Source organism: Hypomesus transpacificus, unplaced genomic scaffold (genome assembly GCF_021917145.1).
Source record: "Hypomesus transpacificus isolate Combined female unplaced genomic scaffold, fHypTra1 scaffold_55, whole genome shotgun sequence".
NCBI classification, from domain to species: domain Eukaryota; kingdom Metazoa; phylum Chordata; class Actinopteri; order Osmeriformes; family Osmeridae; genus Hypomesus; species Hypomesus transpacificus.
This window is the reverse complement of record NW_025814032.1, coordinates 247062-263751: the sequence shown is the minus strand read 5'-3', so window position 1 is coordinate 263751 and position 16690 is coordinate 247062. Positions and strand designations below refer to the sequence as shown.

Sequence of the window (16690 nt, the reverse complement as noted above, 5' to 3'; positions counted from 1 at the left end):
AGGCATCCTAATCAGATGCCCGAGCCACCTCAGCTGGCTCCTCTCGACGCGGAGGAGCAGCGGTTCTACTCTGAGCCCCTCCCGGATGACCGAGCTTCTCACCCTATCTCTAAGGGAGAGCCCGGACACCCTACGGAGAAAGCTCATTTCGGCCGCTTGTATTCGCGATCTCGTTCTTTCGGTCACTACCCATAGTTCGTGACCATAGGTGAGGGTAGGAACGTAGATCGACTGGTAAATAGAGAGCTTCGCCTTTCGACTCAGCTCCTTCTTCACCACGACGGACCGATGCAGAGCCCGCATCACTGCGGACGCCGCACCGATCCGCCTGTCGACCTCGCGCTCCATTCTTCCCTCACTCGTGAACAAGACCCCGAGATACTTGAACTCCTCCGCTTGGTTCAGGATCTCCTCCCCGACCCGGAGATGGCACTCCACCCTTTTCCGGTCGATTACCATGGCCTCAGATTTGGAGGTGCTGATTCGCATCCCAGCCGCTTCACATTCGGTTGCGAACCGCTCCAGTGAGAGCTGAAGGTCACGGCCCGATGAAGCCAACAGGACCACATCATCCGCAAAAAGCAGCGACCCGATCCTGAGGTCACCAAACCGGACCCCCTCAACACCCTGGCTGCGCCTAGAAATTCTGTCCATATAGGTAATGAACAGAATCGGTGACATAGGGCAGCCCTGGCGGAGTCCAACCCTCACCGGAAACAAGTTCGACTTACTACCGGCAATGCGGACCAAACTCTGGCACCGGTCGTACAGGGACCGGACAGCCCCGATCAGGAAATCCGGTACCCCGTACTCTCGGAGCACCCCCCACATGAGCCCCCGAGGGACACGGTCGAACGCCTTTTCCAAATCCACAAAACATGTGTAGACTGGTTGGGCGAACTCCCATGTACCCTCCAGGACTCCGCGGAGGGTATAAAGCTGGTCCACTGTTCCACGGCCAGGACGAAAACCACATTGCTCCTCCTGAATCCGAGGTTCGACAATCCGACGGACCCTCCTCTCCAGGACCCCTGAATAGACTTTCCCAGGGAGGCTGAGGAGTGTGATCCCCCTAAAGTTGGAGCACACCCTCCGGTCCCCCTTTTTAAAGAGGGGAACCACCACCCCGGTCTGCCAGTCCAGAGGCACTGTCCCCGATGTCCACGCGATGTTGCAGAGTCGTGTCAACCAAGACAGCCCTACAACATCCAGAGCCTTAAGGAACTCCGGGCGGACCTCATCCACCCCAGGGGCCCTGCCACCGCGGAGCTTTTCAACCACCTCGGCGACCTCAGCCCCAGAGATAGAAGGGCCCCCCCCGATGTCCCCAGACTCTGCCTCCACGTCGGAAAGCGTGTTGGTGGAATTAAGGAGGTCTTCGAAGTATTCCTTCCACCGATCCAGGACGTCCCCCGTCGAGGTCAGCAGCGCACCATCCCCACCGTATACAGTGTTGACAGAGCACTGCTTCCCCCTCCTGAGCCGCCGGATGGTGGTCCAGAACCTTTTTGAAGCCGTTCGGAAGTCATTCTCCATGGCCTCGCCGAACTCCTCCCATGCCCGGGTTTTTGCCTCCGCGACCGCCAAAGCCGCGTTCCGCTTGGCCTGCCGGTACACATCAGCTGCCTCTGGAGTCCTACCAGCCAATAAAGTCCGATAGGCCTCCTTCTTCAGCTTGACGGCATCCCTCACCTCCGGAGTCCACCACCGGGTCCGAGGGTTACCGCCGCGACATGCACCGACCGCCCCGCGGCCGCAGCTCCGGTCAGCCGCTTCAACAATGGAGGCCCGGAACATGGCCCATTCGGACTCAATGTCCCCGGCCCCCCCCGAGACATGATCGAAGCTCTCCCGGAGGTGGGAGTTGAAGCTCCTTCTGACAGAGGGTTCCGCCAGACGTTCCCAGCAGACCCTCACATTACGTTTGGGCCTGCCAGGCCTGACCGGCGTCCTCCCCCACCATCGAAGCCAACTCACCACCAGGTGGTGATCAGTTGACAGCTCCGCCCCTCTCCTCACCCGAGTGTCCAAGACATGCGGCCCCAAGTCCGATGACACGACTACAAAGTCGATCATCGAACTGAGACCTCGGGTGTCCTGGTGCCAGGTGCACATATGGACACCCTTATGCTTGAACATGGTGTTCGTTATGGACAAACCGTGTCTAGCACAGAAGTCCAACAACAAAACACCACTCGGGTTCAGATCGGGGGGGCCGTTCCTCCCAATCACGCCCCTCCAGGTCTCACTGTCATTGCCCACATGAGCATTGAAGTCCCCCAGGAGGACGAGGGAATCCCCAGGAGGAGCGCTTTCCAGCACCCCCCCCAGAGACTCCAAAAAGGGTGGGTACTCTGAGCTGCCGTTTGGTGCATAAGCACAAACGACAGTGAGGACCCGTCCCCCCACCCGAAGGCGGAGGGAGGCTACCCTCTCGTCCACCGGGGTGAACCCCAATGTACAGGCGCCGAACCGAGGGGAAACCAGTATTCCCACCCCAGCTCGACGCCTCTCACCAAGGGCAACTCCAGAGTGGAAGAGAGTCCAGCCCCTCTCAAGGAGACTGGTTCCGGAGCCCACGCTGTGCGTCGAGGCGAGGCCGACTATATCTAGCCGGAAACTCTCTACCTCGCGCACCAGCTCAGGCTCCTTTCCCGCCAGCGAGGTGACGTTCCACGTCCCTAAAGCTAACTTTTGCAGCCGAGGATCGGACCGCCAAGGCCCCCGCCTTCGGCCGCCGCCCGTCTCACACTGCACCCGACCCCCATGACCCCTCCTGCGGATGGTGAGCCCACTGGAAGAGGGTCCCACGTTGTCTCTTCGGGCTGTGCCCGACCGGGCCCCATGGGAAAAGGCCCGGCCACCAGGCGCTCGCCATCGAGCCCCACCCCCGGGCCTGGCTCCAGGGGGGGGCCCCGGTGACCCGCTTCCGGGCAGGGGCAACTGAGAACCATTGTTGTATTTCTTCATGGTTGGTTTTTTGAGCCACGCTTTGTCTGGTCTTTCACCTGGAACCTGTTTGCCTTGGGTGACCCTACCAGGGGCATGAAGCCCCCGACAACATAGCTTCCAGGATCACTAGGACACGCAAACCCCTCCACCGCGGTAAGGTGGTGACTCAAGGAGGGGTTCATTGAAATCTGGTTTTCAAAACTGCAGATCTTCGAAACCTGATTTTGAAATCGCAGGACAGATTTTCTTTTGTAACCCAATTTCAAAATGTAGAACAGATATGTATTTTCAAACCCCTTTTTTTTTTTTTGCACAGAAAATATTTGTATGCTTATGCATTTCAGTTGTGCAAGCTAATTTTTGGCAGTGTTTCATTGCCAAATTTGGGTCACACCCACGGCTCTCCCAAGTTATACACACCAGTGTGCTGATTGGACCAGATTTGCATGCATCTTACAGCAAACAAGTCAAATTCTGGTCTAAAGTGCTAGTTATGAATTGGGTTGTTATGTGCTCTTTCTGTGCATTTGAAAATCTGGTTTTGAAGATCAAAATCTGTCCTGCGCTTCTGACCCTAATTTACCTTCATAAACATCTTTCTGAGGCATGAAGGTCAGAGGATATAACAAATAACATACACAGCCAAAAGGTGATCTTTGTTATAGGCAGGCAGATACTACATCAGAACTGTAACTGGAACACATATATATGTAAGTGGATAATAGGATAGATTATATAAACAGATGATAAGGTAATACCTGATCTACTGATTGTGATTAACATAAGAACATAGGAAATCCCATTTTCTCCACAGTTGGTTGAAAATAAGTGTCCACCCTGACATGCTTTTGTTTTAAGGAGTACCTGAATAAACATCAAAACTGGGTGTCGGGTCTGTCCCAGCACACTGGCCTGGCCATGGCTACTGAGAGCATTCTACACTTTGCTGGCTACAACAGGCAGAGCACTACTCTGGGGGTAAGCATGGAAACACAAAATGCAACTATCTATGAATTATTCCAGGAATCTGAGTGTGTGTGGTTCAATTGCGTCACAAGCATTGTTTGAAATTGAAATATGACAAATGTATTGCTCTAGACCCAAGGACATGCACTGAAGCGTGTAAAGATGTTTGGATGCGACAAAAAACAATGTTTTAAGGTGATTTAAAAGGTGCAGCTTGCGAACAGGTAAGGCAGGCCAGTGCCCGTAAACACTGGAACCGCCAAGCTGCTTTTCCCTACTTATACTGGGGTTAAATAACCCCTGAGTCTACGGACAGGGACATTGCGTAGTAATGTGCTGTGAAATATAATTTTTGCTTGCTTTTCTATAGGTACACTCTTGCACTTTTGAGGTTAATGTTGTTTAATTGTAATTTGTTTAACTACATGCTCTTATGGATCTTCCCTTTGGCACTTACATTTAGCAGACGCTCTTATCCAGAGCGTCTTACAGTAAGTACAGGGACATTCTCCCCAAGGTAAGTAGGGTGAAGTGCCTTGCCCAAGGACACAATGTAATTTGGCATGGCCGGGAATCGAACCAACATGATCAGTTATGATCAGTGACCAATGCACTTTTGTAAAGTTCTCTCTTGGAAATCGCTTTGGATAAAAGTGTCTGCTAAATGAATAAATGTAAGTGTCAATGTTTGTTGAAACAACAAAATCCAGTGTTCAACTTGGGTCAGTTGGTAAATGTCAGTATAAGCAGAGGTTGCCACGGGGCAGGGGACTGTAATCGGTGCGACATCCACTGGCGACTGGGTTCAGCGTTGACCGACCCACACCACAGAGGATGTGTGGAGGGGGGACAGAGAGAGGAGAACAGGAATTAGTGAATGCCAGGAGTAGCTAACAGTTACAGTAATATTACAATGATATCCCCACCGGTCAATTGTGGACTAGTGCAGCAATTTAACAGAGTAAAAAGGGTATTTGATGCAGCCCTAGACACTAAGATAGCGCCAGCCCCCCTCGGTTGGAACATGAAATCTGTTCCAGGGAAGAAAAACTGTAAAATACGTTATTCTTATACGAATAAGAATGCCCAGTCCCCGTCGTCTCCAACTAGTAACAGGAACAGTTTCAGTGCTGTAGTGATGACAAAATCCAGACTGGAGAGGTTCATAAAGCCAATTTGAGGAAAGGTGCTCAGTGAGCTGTTGTACCACAACCTTTTCTAGAATTTTTGAGAGAAAAGGCAAATTTGAAATTGGCCTGTAGTTACTAAGACAACCGGGATCCATTTTATTTATTTATTTTAAGTAGGGGCTTTATAATTGATTGTTTAAAATCGTCAGGGACTTGGCCAGTTACCATAGATTCATTAATAATACTAAGCATGGGTGGTCCAGTAATAGGGAGGAGTTCCTTATGGTGCGTTCACACTTCAGCGTTTTTTAACTGGCCTTCCCACAGTGCACCACGCTCGGAGGTGTGTTAGAAAAGTTAATACAGAGTTGTAGTCCTCTAACGTCACTGTTGTAGTTTGTGTAAAACAGTGTCATGGACAAGTGTGCAGACTTGGGTTCATGTACTTACAATATCGATCATTATTAATATAAATATAGGTGCTCCTGTCCCGATCAAAATACAGCTTTTACACTGCAAGGAATCAGAAACGCTGACTAGATGTTGCATGATCTTGTCAACTAGGCAATGCAGCACTTCATTAATTTTCCCAGTAACATTCGCTAGGTTATACATACACACTACACATTTACTGTATGGCTAGCGAGTGACTGCCAACCAGCATTTCAACATTGAATGTCAATCGTGTGCCGGGTGAACTAGACTAGCTAGACTACTGTAGTATGCAGCTAGCACAGAAGAAAGTTAGAGCTACGTAGGCAGCTAATGTGACGAGACTGAATTTAACACACCACGGACACCGACAACCTCTGCAACCTTGCGCCAAGTATATATTTTTTGTTAACGTCTCTTTAATCGTACAGAGGCGTATAAAACAAGACTGGGTGTGTAGACACATATACGATAAGTTTCTCTTACATCTTGAAACCTAGAAAATGTTTTCCATGGCCAACGGTTGCTACGTTTTACAAGAAACAAGAAACCAAACCAACGCTAGCGTTTTCACGCTCCTCATTTACATAAAGTTGAGAAAATCCAACTTGCTTCGCTCGCCTTCCCACAATGCCCTACACGAGCGTCAACGCCTGGTTTAATTGAAAATGAATTGGAAGCCGACGGCCCGCTCCGCTGCAGTGTCAACGCACCATTACGGCAGGGAGGGTCAATGCGTTACCCGTGCAGCAGCCAGTTTCTTTTTAGTGGGGAAGAAGGACGTAAGAGTAACCTTAGAGAACATTAGAGCTCAGGATACCATCCCCAATCTAACGGACAAACGGAAACCAGGAAACTGAACCAGGAAATAGGACGGTTTCTGAGATCATACTGCAGCCAGCAGCAACAGGACTGGTGTCAATATCTAGTCTGGGCGGAGTATGCCCAGAACTCTCTAGTGAGTGCTTCCACGGGACTTATACCCTTTCAATGCGTCCTGGGATATCAGCCTCCGTTGTTCCCATGGACGAGTCTGTCAATCTGCCTTCAGTTGATTCTTGGATGCAACGTAGCGAAGGGGTCTGGCAATCGGCCCATGTCCGGCTGCAAGGGGCTGTCCGTCGACAGAAGATCCACGCTAACCGACGTCGGCGTCCTGTGCCACAATAGGCCACTGGTTTGGCTATTGACGAGAGACGTCAGGCTCAGACTCCCGTGTCGAAAGCTCAACCAGAGGTACATCGGTCCATATAAGATCATCCGTCAGGTCAATCCTGCTGCCTACCGTCTGTAACTAGCCCCTCAGTACCGCATCTCGCCGACGTTTCATGTCTCCCTGCTAAAGCCTGTGGTGGGTGATGTTGATGCCATGCCCGTCCGTGCTGCTCTCTCGACTCCCGCTCCGCCGCCTCCACTGTTGTTGGATGACGGACCTGTGTACACCGTACAGTCTCTGCTCCAATCCTAACGGTGTCAGAGTGTGTAGCATCCGATAATGTAATAACGGCCAATAATGTAATAACGGCCAATAATGTAATAATTTAAATGTAATAAAACCAATAACGTAATAAATTGCCAATAATGTAATAAAGTTGTTGAGCCAATAATGGAATAACGTTTTGCCAATAACGTAATAACCTTATTACGTTATTGGCTGGTTATTACGTTATTGGCCTTGCATTGGATAAAAAACGTTGAAAATGTAATAACAGAGCCAATAATGTAATAACTGAGGTATCACTTTATTTTATCTTCAATTTCTGGAGAGAAAGTGTCAGTCTTAGCCTTAATATTGTATGCATCTGCTTGCAACAGATAATTATTACGTCTGATTAAATATCCGACCTTACAGATACCCCTCCACCCTCGAACACCCCTCCACAGGATGCCTTAAAGGAGCAATTAAGTCCATTTGGATTTATACCTTACTCTTAAGTTTCCGTTATAGTACTCCGATTATCCAACTCTTTGACCATGCAGGCGCTTTGATGGAGTCTTGAGTCTTTTAAGTTCTGCGTTGCAGTTTTCAGTATGGTTTTGCAATTCACCGCCGGAATGCTAGGGGCTGCGGGAATGAGTCGTTATCTGACCAATGACAGCCCCGCGGTCTCCATTGGTCACAGTCGCCTTGACTGGTATTTTTTTTGGAGGCACACGTCGGCTACCATAAGCAAAGCTTTACTTTTACTCTAGGATTCTTGAATCTGCCAAAACAGTGTTAGGGCCAGTCTGATCTACAAAGCAACATTCAATTGCTTACAGATTTGGCTGAAAATGAAATAACTGAGCCGATAATGTATAATATGTAAATATGACTGCAGCACCCTCATTCAATAAAATCATATCATACTGCTTTAATCACCAGTCAGCCTCCCCGCCCTGGTTCTGGGGCACATCAAATGTACACATTGAGGCACAACAGTTTTGTCTGTAGAAAGGCACAATGAAAGTGCTAGGTTGTTATTTTCTTAAATTCTTTGTTCGCAAACTGTGTAGAATTCTGCAATGATGTATACTAACTTGTTACAAGGTGACAAAAATCATTCCACGTACGTTTATTATCTTTTGGAATCCAGCTCACACATCATAGGAAAACCAATTCCTCCCATAGTTCTCAGATCAATAGGCATACATAATGTTATCAATATAATTGGAATTCAAAAATATATTTCAGAGTGGTGGCAAAAGAATCACATCAATGATGTACTGATGAACATTGCAAACCTAGCACAGGTCCAATTTTTGGATGGCTGCGGTAAAATGTTGTACTGATACTAACACATTATTTTCATAACAAGATCTATATGTATATCACCCATTCCTCCGTCTATGCATCTGTCTCTTCTAACCTCCCCCTTCATTATAGACCACCCAGCTGACAGAAAGGCCTTCGTGTGTAAAGAAAGACTATTCCAACTTCATGGCCTCCCTCAACCTCAGGAACCGCTATGCCGGAGAGGTAGGATGAATTAACAGTGCCATGCTCTCTGTGTCAGGCATCCATTTTCCATGCCAGTTTAACAGAGTTCATGTTGTGGCTTCAGCAAAGTTGTGATTGCTAATCCTGTCTGACCTTTGACTCCCCTCCAGGTGGCAGGTATGATCCACTTTGCGGAGGGGATGTGTAGTGAGTCGGACTTGTGCAGACTGATGGTCAAACAGATGACAGAGGCCCTGGACTGCCGACAGCCTGAGGGCTTTACCGAAGCCATGTTCAAACTGGCCGCTCTACTTATTAGCACCAAAGGTGTGTGTATGTACTTTGATGAGGAGTAGCAAAAAAACACTTTTACTGTAAAAAAACGTTGAACAGCACCTGATAATCTTGATCAAACCTGATCTTGTTGGGAACCTTTTCAAATCTCTGGGTCTCCCTCCCATCTCTATACTTCTCATTCTACTTTTTCTATCTATCTATTTTTGGCTCTTTCTCATATCTATTATTCCTTATCTGTAGAATGTGACCCTCAGCTGCTGCACCATCTGTGCTGGTCCCCTCTCAAGATGTTCACAGAGCACGGCATGGAGACGGCCATCGCCTGCTGGGAGTGGCTGCTGGCAGCTCGAACCGGTGTGGAAGTACCAGTGCGTGCTTCCATTTGTCGTTATATGTATACAAATGTCGACCAATTAATATGAGTATCGTGTTGGAGCAGTATGGTGCAACATGGATTATTTTTTTGGTGGCCAAGCCACGAAGCTAAGTGAATGAGTGTTTCTACTTATTATTATTATTATTATTGGGGGTGCCTGCCTTCGGCAAGAGCACAACCATTGTTATCTCACATATATATTATATATAGATTACGAGTGAAAAATCCCACCCCCAAAAAATCCCAACCATTTGGCTCTCGGATTTTTGATTTAGGTCGTGAAAGTCTTTGTAATTTGAGCGACTGTGGGTCACCCGTGAGACCGCCTAGTCTTTTAAGCGGCAGCCATACTAGAAAGCGTCATAGTAGTACGGCAGCCATGCTAGAAAGCGTCATAGTAGTATTTTCGTAGCTCATTTTATAGTTCAATTTTACTCAAAAAAACTGAAAGAGGGAAATTTTATGACGATATGACTATTGTGAAGACAGCCGGGTGTTTGAGATTTTAATGTAGGTTGCTGTAAAAACTTTGAATTGTTTGCTATGTGAGAGCCCCATCAGCCTCCATTGACGATTGCGGCAGCAACAACAGTGTTGTCAACGAGTGTTGACACTCATCGACAACAGTGTTGTCGAACTGCGTCTGATGAGTATTTTCTAAATTTCGTACCAGGGTCAATTCTACATCCAAATGGAGAGCAGTGTTTTAAAGATATGGCAATTGCGAAGACAGCCAGTGGGACAGCATATTTTTGTTATATGTGTAAAACTTGGAATTTGAGTAAGACCGCGTCTTGTTTTGACGTTAGCCTCAGAGTCACAGACTCGGCTCGCCCACTGGCAGTGTGTAGTAGTAGGCTACAGTGCTGTCTTCAATGCCACAGCTATGGCTAAACTTTATTATGTCTTATTACACGGCTGTTCTTAATGCTGTAGAATGCTCCATTCACTTGAATGGGGCTTCCCAACTTTATACGGTGAACAATTTTCTCATATTTGACCGTTGCTATGAATATTTGGCCGCTGTCAAGGGAAGTGGCCTTTTTGCCTCGGATTCTTTCATAGCACTCCGCAAGTAGTCTGGTAACTTTTCAACCCCAGCGTACTCTGTTGCTTAGCGACGTCAGCTGATTTGAAGCCTAAAGAATGTTCAAAGTCTATGACGTTCAACGTCTTTGGCAAACTATTTCTCTAATGATCAACGATACGAATGGTAACAAATACATTGTCAAAAAGACACACAGTGTTAAGTTATTTTTGTTGGCAAGTAGCCGTGTAATAAGCGGGATAATAAAAAAGTTTTGTATAGAAACAAAACTGCTGTTAGTCCTGTCGGGGCTTATTTTCCTGATAATGACTGGCGTTCTATACATTATCCCTTACTAAAGAAACGTTCTCATTTCCGGCGCTTTCAAACAATCAGTGAAGTGTGGCTAGCAACAGCAGCTAGCTTGCCTCTAGCAAACTGCTTTTGAACTAGCCATGTCCCCCTAAATTAATATTGAACTTATTTACGTTTTGGGGGGCTTATTTTCAGTTAGCAGACGATACTATTTGAATCGCAATTCCATCTGAAAAACTGCCAGTGACAATGTTTTTACAGTAGCTTGTTTCAAAGGGGGTTCCTTGTTTCAAAGGGTGTTCTTAATGAGTATGCAATATGAGTAGGCTAAATGCTTGAAAATATCACTAAAAGGGAAAACGGACCCACCTGCAACTGATGCAAGCAAGCACACCCTACAATCTCCCCAGAAATTGTACCCTCTCTAGTTATTATTATTATAAATCTTCTGCCATGGGAGTCTATGGCAGCCCCTAGAACCGTATGGTCAGAAGTTGTGAAATTTGGCACACTCTTTGGGGCCAGTCCCCTTATCAAATTCACCAAGTTTCATGTCTCCATTTCAAACCCTCTAGCGCTACCAATGGGTCAAAGTTGAAGGTGTGTTTACACACGTTACTTTTAAACCACATGTCTCATTTTTGAAAATGAGGTATTGTTGTATTCCCTGGATCAAGACGAGTCCAACCCACATCATACCCAGTTATATAGATTCTTCGCCATTTTTAATGTTAAGGAAAAGCGATTTTTTGTAACTACTCCTACAATTTTTGACGAATCTTCTTCAAAATTGCAATTGCAATTCAAATTGATGTGGCCGAATTGATGTGGCCGCCATTTTGATTGAATGAATATTAAGTTTTTTTCGCTACCCCTCCTATAAAATTTGTCCAATCTTCACCAAATTTGGCACAGATCCTATTCAGACCAAGCCTCACAAAAGACATCACATGTTTTTTTGATTTTCAAAACAGTTTTTCCGGTAAAGCTGATCAAAGTCGGCGATGAAAACAGGAAGGGAGATCATATCTCAGGACATATTTGCTGAATTGACATCAAACTTGGTACAGATGTTCAGGACCCTGTTCCAAAGAGGACCACAAAAGGTTATGTCATCTAACCGCTAGGGGGCGATCCCGTGTCAGAGACATGTTAACTTGTGATACCAGATGAATTGATGCGGCTGCCATTTTACGTTTTATAAAACGTTTTTTCCCTATTCCTATTCAAAATGTATCTAATATTCACCAAATTTGGCACAGATTATCTTCAGACCACAATCACCTTAACATGTCAAAATAGGACTGAATTACAACTGTTTAAACTTGGGCTAAATCTGACAACTGCTTGCCAGTTGAAAAACTGCTTATATTTTTACACAGTAACTGAATACAGTAATTTTCAGCACTGAGAATAGCTCACTAGGATAAATTGGTGTCCTGGCAAGGGCCAACGAGTCTGCCATGTCACTGGTTTTCTGTTTAGCGAGACTGTAAGCCACTGCAAATTAAGCCAGGTACAATGCAGTCACTAGCTACCTGTAGTCTAACTGTATATATAGTAATGGAAATCCTCACTAGGGATGGGTATCGAGAACCGGTTCTAACTGGTTCCCAGTGAACCGATTCCTTTGAATCATTATTATTTAACGATTCTGCTAACGGTTCTCTGTGGTGTTGCACATGCGCAAACTTTTGTAGTTTATTCAGACTGCAGCAAACATGGCAACTAGGCAGAAGCGTTCTAAAGTTTGGTTGTATTTCACATGTCAAAATGACAACAACGCCACTTGTAACATGTGTAAAAAGTATATATCGTCGAAGGGAGGAAATACCACAAATATGAAGAAGTATTTGAACACACAGCATGGAATGAAGTTAATGGAATGTCATGTGTTTGTCGATGCATAGCGCACCTAACGTTTGCACTTCATCTCTAACTATCAAAGGTAAAGCTAAACTCATACCAAAATACCAAAAGTACATTGAAAGCTGTTATTGAATCATTTGGAGTACATGCAAGTAAATGGTCTCTTTTGAAAGGTGACACTGAAGTTATTTCCCCTGTTGTTAGGACCCCTACTGGTGTTGAGTAATAGAAGCTTGATCACAAGGAAACTGAAAGTTTCTATCTCGACTAGATTTTATTTTGAAAACAGATGCCTGAAGAGGCCTAGAGGTATAGGTATAGACCAATTATCACCCTACGTCACACAACTGTCAAGCAGGCTCAACTGTGCATGTCGGTTGCAAAAGACGAACTTCTCCCCTGTCTATTACACTTTGAGTGTTGATCAGGTCATCATATATCTCTGGCCACCGGATTGCAGGACTTGATATTAACTTTTTGTGGCTCTTGGCCTTTGGACAAATACATTTACGTTTCACTTATCTATGCACAAAAGTCACTTGACCCCGATACCCTTAAATAGCCTGACCAAGATCGGGCAAAACTAGCCAGGCTAATGGAGGTCGCTTTCTCAGGCAAATGACAAATGAAACAGGCTCGGTTAAAGAAATCCAACATGCTGGCTATCTTCATCAGGCTCGTATCTACATTAGGCAGTCCTCCCTGACGTTTCTGGTGTAGAATGGAGTGAAATACAACATTGTGCACACTGCCAGTGAGCGAGTCTGACTGAGGCTAACGTCAAAACAGTTTAAAAAAATTAGAAAAATAAAAGCAGAATTCCAATTTCTTTTGAAAGCTGCCCTGCTCGACTTTTTAGATGTAGAATTGACTGAAAACTGTAAAATTATGAACTTTGTGACATGTCGTGAAGACATGGTTGCCGCTTGACTATGCAGTCTGTACCTGGCGACATTCTCACTCAAATTTCAAGACTTTCGTGACCCAAATCAAAATTCTGTTGCGACTGATCAATGGGTAATCACTTTCTCTCTTATAGGCTGTCCTCCTCGACCTATTTGGTCTTTTTAAATCTAACTATTTGTATTGTCTGTGTGGTCCTTTTGCCATTGAAAATGCTATCCTTTACCGGTTTTCTGCAACCACATTGCGCGCGCATTCCGAATGTTTACAAACAAATAATTGGTCTATTAGCCAGAGCTGCCAACTGTCACGGTTGCGCTGTGTGACCAGGCATTTCAACCATTTCTCACACTCTCACGCCACACCTTGTATATCTCACGCTGAAAAGGCAACGCCAAACAAGTAGCCAATCTAACGTTAAAAACAGTAGCGGACGACGCGCAGGTTAACGGAGTGAAGCAACATTGACGCCCAAACAGCCATGTAAACTTGCCTTGTCTTTCCCCCCACTCCACGGCGAGAGTTACATTGAGGGGGGGGTGAAGCTCGCAAAAGCTCACCCCTCGCACCAAATCTCACGCCAAGGTTTTTGAAAAAGTTGGCAGCCCCGTATTAGCTCATTTCAAAGCCAGTTTGAGAAATTCGTTTAGAACGAGTGTTTGTGGGGGGGGTGCAGGACGCACAGACCTAGTTGGCTGTAGAGGGGAGAATCAAATCAAATCAAATGTATTTGTATAGCCCTTTTTACACGCAAGCATGTCACAGAGGGCTTCACATGCGCCCATAGAACTGCCCTTCAACCAACCTAAACCCTCAAGGAAGACAAGGAAAAACTCCCCGAAAAACTCAGAACGGGAAAAAAAATTGAAGAAACCTTGGGAGGAGCAATTCAGAGAGGGATCCCCTCCTCCAGAGACGGTTGGTAGGAGAGAGGAGCAGAACACAAGCTAAACATAGTCATACAGTGTCAATGGGTTTTGAAACACCAAAACCCATTGTTCGCCTTTATAGACATTGGATGGGACCGGGAATGGCCGTCATGGAGACTGGATTCCAGGTGATGACCTGGTCCAACGTTGGCAGACCGACGACCAAGCAGGTCCTGACAGCTCAAACCCCCCACACCACAGGGAATGTGTGGGGGGGGACAGAGAGAGGAGAGCAGGGATTAGAGAATGCCAGAAGCAGCCAACAGTTACAGTCATAATAGAATGAGATCCGCACCGGTCAAGTGTGGACTAGTGCAGCAATTTAACAGAGCTAAAAAGGGTATTTGATGCAGCCCCACACACCAAAACAGCGACAGCCCCCCTCGGTTGGAACATGAAATCTGTTCCAGGGGAAAGAACTCTAAAATAGGTTATACTTATACGAATAAGGATGAAAACAACCAGTCCCCCGTTGTCTCCAACTAGTAATAAAAACTATAATAGTAACAAGATACAGTAACCGGTTTACTTTATTTGTAACATCTAGATGGGCAATGTGAACATAAGCTTTAATTACAATTTAAAAATGACATGTGATACACACATAGGCAAGCACACACCCCAGGTTTACATAGAAAGTACACACATACTTCCTTTTAACAGTCATAGAATTGACTAAACAAGAACGTTTTTAATCTAGTTTTAAATGTCAAAACAGTATCAGCCTCCTTAATTGAGATGGGTAATTTGTTCCAGAGAAGAGGTGCTCTCTATGAGAACGCCCTACCTCCAGCTGTTTTTTTCTTAACTTTGGGTATTACCAGATAGCCGGCATCTTGAGATCTTAGAGTCCTAGCGGGGCAATAGGGTGCAAGGAGACCGGAGAGGTGCAGTGGTGCCAATCCATGCAGAGATTTGTAAGTTAGTAGTAAAACTTTGAAATCAGCTCTGGCTTGGATAGGGAGCCAGTGTAAAGAGATAAGAGTAGATGTTATATGATCAAACTTTCTTGTTTTAGTCAATAGTCTAGCAGCAGCATTTTGCACCCGCTGTAAATTTTTTAGGTAGGTAATTGGGAGGCCAGAGAACAAGACATTGCAGTAGTCCAATCGGGATGTAACAAAAGCATGTATTAGTTTTTCAGCATCATCCTTTGAGAGGAATTTTCGTATTTTGGCAATATTACGTAGATGAAAAAATGCGGTTCTGGTGATTTGCTTAATATGGTACTCAAACGAAAGGTCTGGGTCCAATGTGACTCCTAGATTTTTTACCAGCTGGCTTTGAGATACATTGACGCCGTCTAAGTCTAATATCAGATTGGATAAATTATTTCTGTGCTTTTTTGGGCCAAAAATTTGAACCTCGGTTTTATCCGAATTAAGAAGAAGGAAATTTGCTGTCATCCAAGTTTTCAACCCGGAAACACATTTTTCCATAGTATGTGGAAATTCTCCAGGCTTTATAGACATGTATAGCTGAGTATCAGCTGCATAACAGTGAAAATTTACCCAAAAACTTCTAATTATGTTTCCTAAAGGCAACATATAGAGTGAAAATAACAGAGGGCCTAGAACTGAACCCTGTGGTACTCCGTATTTTACCGTGGAGTTCCTGAATGAGCAACCATCATAGTGGACATATTGTGATCTATCAGATAGATACGATCTAAACCACTGAAGTGAAGTACCAGAAATCCCAACATAGTTCTCCATACGTTCCAGGAGAATCTCATGATCCACAGTGTCAAAAGCTGCACTTAGGTCTAGAAGAACCAGGACAGAGCTAAAGCCCGCGTCAGAGGCTAATAATAGATCATTGACTACCTTGGCTAATGCAGTTTCAGTGCTGTGGTGAAGACGAAATCCAGACTGGAGAGGTTTATAGATCTGATTTGAGGAGAGGTGCTCAGTAAGCTGTTTTGCGAGTGAGAGCCTCAACATGCAGCATGCTGGGTACAGAGGGAAAATCAGTGGTGATGGCCAATCCTCCAGGACTAGTCTGTAGTTTGTCCCTTATTGCATTGATTTTTTGGTCAAAGAAATCTAAGAAATCATTGGGAGAGAGATCTGAACTAACACAGAGTGTACTTTTCTTAGTGAGTTTTGCAACAGTATCAATAAGAACTTAGTGTTGTGTTTGTTCTTACTAATCAACTTAGAGAAATATTCTGATCTGGACCTGATGAGGACTTGCTTGTACTCTATTTGGCTGTCCTTCCAGGCCAGGCGGAAGACCTCCAATTTAGTGGTACGCCACTTATGCTCTAATTTTCTAGTGGACCTCTTGAGAGTGCGGGTTTCCTCTGAATACCATGGAGCCAGTTTCTTGTCTTTTCTGTTCCTTGGTTTGAGTGGGGCAACAGAATGTAGGGATTGCTGAAGAACCAAATTCAGATCCCTTATTTTAGTATTTAATGATTTATTTGGGACGTCAAGTGCTTCTAGTGCAGCGGGTAGAATACTAGCCAGTTCCAGAGCTGTGTTTGGGGTTAAGCAGCGGCTAATAGAAATATTCTGGGTGCCTCCAAGGCTCTGGCAGAGATCAATTTTAAAGGTTACCAGGCAGTGGTCT

General features: G+C 45.5%; 1 protein-coding gene across 4 annotated transcripts in view; it reads left to right on the top strand.

The window, feature by feature from the left end:
- Positions 1-16690, top strand: part of pi4kaa (phosphatidylinositol 4-kinase, catalytic, alpha a) — a 227268-nt gene that overhangs the window by 129053 nt on the left and 81525 nt on the right. For all 4 annotated transcript variants that reach the window (XM_047017382.1, XM_047017383.1, XM_047017384.1 and 1 more), the window contains exons 29-32: positions 3811-3930; positions 8347-8439; positions 8571-8727; positions 8938-9065. In XM_047017382.1, coding sequence (XP_046873338.1) covers positions 3811-3930; positions 8347-8439; positions 8571-8727; positions 8938-9065 — 498 coding nt within the window. The remainder of the gene's footprint in view (positions 1-3810; positions 3931-8346; positions 8440-8570; positions 8728-8937; positions 9066-16690) is intronic.